The 7,865-nt window shown below is 43.4% G+C and overlaps 1 protein-coding gene across 1 annotated transcript; it reads right to left on the bottom strand.

Annotated features, from left to right (window-relative positions):
* Positions 1–495: 495 nt before the first annotated feature.
* On the bottom strand, positions 496–6,585 carry onecut1 (one cut homeobox 1). The gene is made up of 2 exons (XM_063882073.1): positions 5,271–6,585; positions 496–879 (listed from the first exon to the last, which is right to left on the bottom strand). Exons 1-2 carry the CDS (start codon positions 6,319–6,321, stop codon positions 599–601), a joined length of 1,332 nt encoding a protein of 443 aa, XP_063738143.1. The 5' UTR covers positions 6,322–6,585; the 3' UTR covers positions 496–598.
* Between the last annotated feature and the right edge of the window lie 1,280 nt (positions 6,586–7,865).

Genomic DNA, 7,865 nt, shown 5'->3' with positions numbered 1-7,865 from the left:
AGACAGACAGCTGGACAGACAGACAGACAGATAGACAGACAGTCCACCGCCACCAATCCAAACAAGTGTTGCACAACAATCCGGTCGCTCCTGTAGGATTTTTTGTCTTTAAAGTTGATTGGCCAATCCCACCGGAGCTCCACATTCTGGCTGTTTTTCAAAGGGTGTGTACAGCTGCAGATCAGACTGCCAATAGGGTGATTAAACCTCCATTTAGGGACCCATCATTAAAACCAACCAATCAGATTAAAGATAAGGATGGTGAATGATAGATTGATACTGAGTGGGGAGGTGTTGGGGGGTGTAGTAAAGCTAGAGACCAGTGACAGTGAGTGTATGTGAAGGGGGGTAAAACTATAGTCTTTTTGCAGTATGTTACACGTAAATGTGTTGCTGAAACAAACATTTCAAAGCAGGTCAAACAAGAAGTCTTTGGTTTGTTTTTTCATCTTTGGATACTATAAATATCAATATAGTACAGGTTTAAGGGCAAAACGTTGCTTCAAGGTCTTTTTAAGTTTCTCTTTGTTTCTCATAAGTTTTAAAGCTTTTCCACCGAGGTTGAGTCAGTCCATGAGTTGGTCATTTCAGTCCGTCTTCAGGCTTTGGTGCAGGCGTTGGGGCCAGGGTGACCAGAGCCGTCGTCCACCCACTTATCTAGGCTCCGGCGGCGTGCGTTCATAAAGAAGTTGCTGACTGTGGTCAGCTCGAGGCCCAGCTGCTGGGCAATGGTGATCTGCAGCTCTTTGGATGGACGCTTGTTTTCTTTGAAGATGGCATGGAGCGTCCGCCGCTGCACATCTGTGAACACCAGCCGGGGCTTCTTGGACATGCTCCCCCGCTCGCTTCTGCCGTGGTCCTGTTCCTTACGCTTACATGCTGCAGATTCAGAAGAGGGACAGAAAGAGAGAATGGGTTTGTGAAAAAGGCCATAATTTACTTGGTTTAAAAACAACAATCTTGACTGGCATGAAAATCTTCTTCTCTCAATCACACATTGACCTTGGATTAAAAAAAGTCTTGAATAAATCTATTGACAGACAGACCTAAGTATTATCTCATTGGTTCAGCACAATACTAGCTCCAGATAGAAGTATGATTTCATTCTTACTTAAAGCCACTACCAAAATCAGATATTTTCCCATTCTATTTTGAGCCAAACTTACTCAAATATAGATTGTTTGGTTCACAAATGCAAGACCAAAACCGGTTGAGATTTTCTCAAGATAGGATTCATCCCTGTGGGGAAGTTCAGTAGTTTAAATCAAGATCTTGTACTTTTAGGACTTCACCACCTCAATTTAGAATGCTCATATAATGACTGTATCAAGTAATTGTATTTTAAGAGCCAAAATGATAATTCCACAATCATCCAATATCACCAGTAAAAGTTACATTTAACTTATTGCTTTGAAATTGGCACTGTGTCCTGTAAGTGGAGAAAGCGTCACAAACACTTTGAAAAACATATTTTCAACTATGTAATGTCTTGAGCATCTCTTTAACTTAAATGAAAGATCGAACAGCTGATCTGAATTATATGCACTCCTTTCTGGTTTAACTTGTATGAGTAAAAGCAGCAGCTGCAGTTTGTATATGATAGAAACAAGAATAAGAGAGATTGGATTGAGTAAACATTTAGTGATGTTGTTGTAATGGGAGTATTGTCAAAGTGTTTATTTATCCCTGATCAATACATGACCACAATTGGTATTCCTAACCTAAAGGCAACCCTTTAAGATGTTATCTGTTGGTTGTCATTTTGAACAGACATGCAAGAGTCTGCAGATAGGAGTAACGTTTGCACTTTTGTTCGAAACACTAAAACTCATTCAGTGTGCACACCGCTGGGGTGCATGGGGAATAACAGAGGAATTAAACTCTATTGCATTTGTTCAGGGAGCCCCATGTTGTGGAGGAGGGCTGGCATACAGGAAGCCTGTCCGCCGGGAGACTGAGCGCTGTCCGCGGTGCTGAAAAAAAAGAGCTGCACCGCAATATACCTGATCTTTAAAAAATAAACGAGAAATCATCTAATATTGGAAAGAAGAACTTGGGAATCCGTTTGACAGCAAATCAAACATCAACCACAACTGATCTCATTGCTGTTTCATTTTTTTTTCTTATTAAGCCCTAGGACAGTCATCCAAAGTTGAGGTTCCTCTGAGGCCAGGAGGGGGCAGAAGTGGGCTGCTCGAGCCAGGTCCAACATGGGCTCACCGGGGAAACGGCATTTACCCACCCCAAAACAACTACTAAACCAGTGGCAATTAATTTTGCGAAGTGCCCCGAGTAAATGTAGTAAATCAATGTATTGTAGAAAATCCCAAAACCCAGTAGTTAACAGAGGTAGCATAATAAATAAATGCAAAACAAAATATTGAGGGAAAAGGCAAAAAAACAAAAAACGCCTCTTAGCGTTTCAGTGCACTGTGAATACGATCTGTGTTTTATATGGTCCTATGATATTTTCGGATATAAGTTTGGAATTAATGCCATTGCCCTTTTAAAATCCACGTGCAGTAGAGAAATATTCACTCATCAGAGAGAAGAACGAGATTAAAATATTTATCTTTATGAGATTAGTCTGCACACACACTCTTGGGTGTGTATTAAAGTACAGTGCAGCGACCTAGCCTGCATGACCATAAACTGGAGTATTATTGTGAGTTTAAGCAGCCCGGTGTCTCCAGTGCTGGTAAATATTAACAGAGAGCCGGTGCTGCTATAAATCAGCAGCAGTGAAGGCCACTCAGACAGCAGCAGCCTCCACATACAGCGGCCCGACCCGGAGCTGAGGCCCGGCCAGAGAGGCAGTTTTCCCAGGACAGGGGGGCATAACAGCGGCCTCGTTATCACGCTAATCACACACACACACACGCACACACACACACACACACACACACACACACACACACACACACACACACACACACACACACACACACACACACACACACACATAAACACACACCGCTGCTGCACTCTGCTAATCATTACAAACACACAGATAACTCCACACACTCAAACAGACTGCACACACAGGACCTACAGACACGAATAGTCCTGCATTTCATAATCTCACAGTGAACGACAAACAGACCTCTGAGCTTCAAAAGCTGCAAATATTCAGCACTCTGTTAGAGAGAATATGTATTCGCATTTATTGTAAGCTAGTAGTACGCTCAATTTCCCAAAACACCAGAAAAAACTACACATTATTACAGTTGTCAATGTAATCACAGCTGATTTACGGAGATTCAATTGATCTCTCAGTTCTGAATGTATGAATTCTGCCCACTATCAAATATACCTCAAAAACGTTTCTATCTGTCTTCATTGTTTTATTCTATCTATTGTTTCTATCTGTCTTCTCTATTTTATTCGATCCTATTCAAGCACATTCAGATGGGTAATTGAATACGTGGGAAAGGGAGAAAAGACCCGAGATTAATTTCAGAAGCCAAAGATCAATAAGTATATAACACCTAATTCAGCACACGATCACATCTAGTTCATCTAGGAACGAAATGATCAATAAAATGGCCCTGAGACTATTCCCTCCAAATTAATTTAGTTTTGAACTGTAAAAAAAAAATCCCTCTCTATCCTTTTTTGTATGTCATATATATATTTTATTGTGGCGTTTCTCAACTTAAAATCACATGCCTGTATTGTAAGTTCTTGGTTTTTGTAATAATATTTGTTTTTATTTTTATTTTAAAATGTTAGAGATTGAAGAAGAAAGGACGTTACACGATTAAGGAAAAATACTCAAACAGGCCTGATCATTTTTTTATTTCTGAATTATGAATTAAAATCATTTATATATAATAACAATAATTAATATTAATTATATAAATTATTAGGAAAAGTCACTGATAATACACACACACACACACACACACACACACACACACACACACACACACACACACACACACACACACACACACACACACACACACACACACACACACAAATACGCCAGCAGCAGCAGCAGCAGATGGGAAAACTGAAAAGTAATCAATTGCGATTACTCACATGCACACGCACCAGCATGCGTGTACGCACACACACACACACACACACACACACACACACACACACACACACACACACACACACACACACACACACACACACACACACACACTCGTATTCAAAATCACGCACTTTCCATGTGGCCGCAGCCTCACTTTTCAAAAAGGCAAAAAGCTCATTTCTAGGTCATTGATTAGGCATATAAACGTTAAAAAAAAAAATCCATTGGGTGTCTGTGAACGTGCACATGTGATTTGGGCCTCAATGCATGCCCTAATTGACTCGTGTGTACCTCAGGGACAAATTAATCCAGAGGTCTATCAGTTCATTAGAGAAACCTCAAGTCAGGGTTAGTTTACGACCAAAACAAAAACACATGCTCTCTTTCCCACTATACTCGAAGTCCTATGTGTTTAACAATGTTGAAGAGAAAGCTAATTTCCCTGACTAAATAATGCGTTTAAATTTAGTTTACCACACTATCTCAATAACTCTTGCATGCTTCTGCTTCTCTTTACACCAAGGGCAACACCAAAAAGGCTGATCGGTTGCAAAATAAACACATTCCTAACGATTTCTGGGCGAAGGATCAGTTTACGCACGGTCCAGCGGTCGATATTTTGAGGGAAAATGACATGAGCACTTGTTTCACACAACCCCAAAATCAGTGTAGAGACAGAAAAGGGATGCATATTGATATCAGGCCACTCATTTTGGTGCACGAGAATCAGCTTGGTCAACTTCACATATTGTTTTACACTCTGCATCATTTCGGATTTCACCATCAAACAGTCCTCCCCTCACAGGCATAGAACAGAATAATTTGGGGGCCTTAATCTAAACAAGTTTCAAACCAGCCTCCCGTACCCCGAGGCATGGTCTGCTGCACATAATGCCATTTCACTTCCGGAATATTTTATCATAAAGGAATATTTTTTTAAAAAGTGATTAGAATAAAGTACAAACAGCCAAGAGGATAATTTGCCCTGAATGCTACACTGATGTGATTTAACGCTACAGTTAGATGGCTGCTATGTATAGTTTTTTTCTCTCTTTTATAATGAAAAATCAGTTTAAGCCTCAAGCCCACTTGACCCATTGATCAATATAAGGTAGCATTCAGAGCTAATGATCATCTGTGCTCACATAACAGACTCGTCTGTTTATCTCAGCAACACACTGAAAAGATGAAAACAAAAAGGGGGCTTTACCGAGGCTTCGCTCACCTGCGAGCCTGAGTGCACTCATGCGTTGGAACTCAGGCTCCTGCAGCCACTTCCACATGCGGCGGAAGGTCTCCCTCCCAGACTTGAGCTTGGACCAGGGTTTTGGGTTTCTTAGCAGGTCGGACAGGGTCCCCTGGGACCTGCACAGGACCCGCTGGGCAAAGATGGCCTGAGGGATGCTGTAGCGCTTCAGCTCTGTGGTGATCCTCTGCGCCACTTCTTTGGTATTCACCTCCTCCATCTGGCCACCAGAAACACCCCCTCCACCGCCACCCCCTTGCTGCCCGGGCCCGGAGGCCTGCTCCCGGCTGTTCCCCAGCCCCTGGCCGTGCCCCTGCGCGCCGAGGTGGGCGTGTGGGTGGTGGTGGAGGCCGTTGATTTGTACCATGCCCGCCGAGGAGCTCATGTGTTGCTCCGTGTGTCTGCCGAGCATGGAGGGGTGGTGAGCCTCAAAACCGCTGGGGGTGAGCATCTTCTCACCAGGCATGGCGGCACCGGGATGAGCGTAGGGAGGGATCCCGGCCTGGGACGTGTGTATGCTGGCCAGACCGGAACCAGACAGCGGGGAGAGGCTCTGGCCCATGCAGGGATCTTTGTGATGATATGCGGGGTACAGACTGTTCATAGGTGCCAGACTCCGGTCCTCTCGCATCAAAGTGAAGCTGCCGCTGACATTTCCGGGGATCCTCTGGTGCGGATGATGGTGAGGATGATGGGGATGGTGGTGGTGGTGGTGATGATGGGAAGGAAACTTGTCGGACACGGTGGAGATGGGGGGTAAGGGCTGCAGGGGTGTAAGGGTGGTGTAAGTGCTGCTTGCACTCATACCGGGGGGCACTTCACACATGCTGATGGCTGGGTGCAGGTGTCCGTGGTGTCCAGGATGATAGTCCCCGCTGTCCAGGAGGGTTGCCATGCCCATAGCGCGGTGGCTGAGACCCCGGGAACGGGCATGCGGACTGTGGCTCAGCAGATCTCCGTGACCGGCCACGGACTCATGGCTCACTCCGTGCATGTCGCCAATATTTTCCATCGACAGCTGTGCGTTCATGATCCGGGCAGCGCTGTGGACAAACCATCTATAATGATCTACCTGATGTCCAAAAGTCCTCACGTCCAGTAAAGTTCAATTCTCTTTTGTTGCTTTTTTCTTCTTTCCTTGCAGCAGCCACCTTTTGGTTTTTCTCTCCTTATATTCTCATTTATTCTCCAATGCTTCTGAAGCTGTTTTGCAGAATAGAAACTCCTTTTTTCCGAATCCCTTTTTTCGTGATATTTTTGTTGTTTTAAAAAAATTATTTTCTGATTCTCTTTATATTTTCAAGCCCCCCCACCGCCAACCAGCTGTCCTTGCGCTCCGGTCGGGTGCCGCGCCATCTCTCTAGTTGTGTGTCTCCAGCCCCTATTCCACCGCAGCACAGATCACTGTCTGCACATGCGCACTGTGAACACACATCTCCTCCCATTCTCTCTCTCTTTCTCTCTCTCAAACACACACACACACACACACACACACACACACACACACACACACACACACACACACACACACACACACACACACACACACACACACACACACACACACACACACACACCGCCCCATTGCTCTGACGTCAGTTACCTTATTAAGGAAGGGAGGTATCAAACCTCCTGCTAAAAGCTATTCTCCCCGTAACCCAAATCCAGCCTTTACGGAAATGTACAAAAATGCTAATACAGGGATCTCTAATAAAATCCTCACAGAATCGACCCATGGAAATAAAGTGGAGGCACTGCCTAATGTTTGATGGCCTATTGTTAAATAGAAAACGTTTCATTCATTAGAGCTATAATGAGGCTTTACATTCAGTCCTCCTTAAATGATTAAGCGCAAATGAAGTAAACTTCCGGGTTCATTTGGAGTTGATTTTTAACTAGTGAGGTCTGGGATTCAAAACCTCCAAAGCTGCAATGAAAACACACTTAATCCTTATCCAGAAAATACATGAAGAGGCTTCAGAAAATTTGACAAAACATACGGATTTTAATTAGCAGCTAAAGGGCTGCCTGTACAATTGTTTTCATGCAGCATATAGATCCATTCGTTCATTACCAGGCTACTTCAGCTGCACCACCCCACCCCCACAACCTTACCAAAATATATGTGGCGGTTTAAACAAACCAAGAAGACTGTAGTACCTTCTCTTTTGATAGAAAAAGATGAGCAGATGTGTCTATTGTTCAACCATTAGGCTTAACGAACCAAGCCCAGCAGTGTGTGTGTGTGTGTGTGTGTGTGTGTGTGTGTGTGTGTGTGTGTCCTAATTGAACACATGCATATTTAACCCTAAACTTTGACAAGAACTTACTTGCCTCCACACAGTGACATTGTAAATAAAAGGCAAACATTTTATTTATTCAAAAGGAAAATATTTATTATTGTCAACAGAAACTTCCAATTAATACAAATTCACACACAAACATACTCGCAGCTTTAGCCGTAAAAAAAAAAGGAAATGACATGCTGACACATAATACGATTCGTATCCCCATGTTGTTATAGTGTATCATGTTGCATAAGTGTCAAACTCCCCAAACCTGCAGCCTGATAAA

This window comes from Eleginops maclovinus, chromosome 4 (assembly GCF_036324505.1).
Source record: "Eleginops maclovinus isolate JMC-PN-2008 ecotype Puerto Natales chromosome 4, JC_Emac_rtc_rv5, whole genome shotgun sequence".
NCBI lineage: Eukaryota > Metazoa > Chordata > Actinopteri > Perciformes > Eleginopidae > Eleginops > Eleginops maclovinus.
Note: the sequence above shows the minus strand (reverse complement) of the source record. Positions and strands in the feature narration are given on the sequence as shown.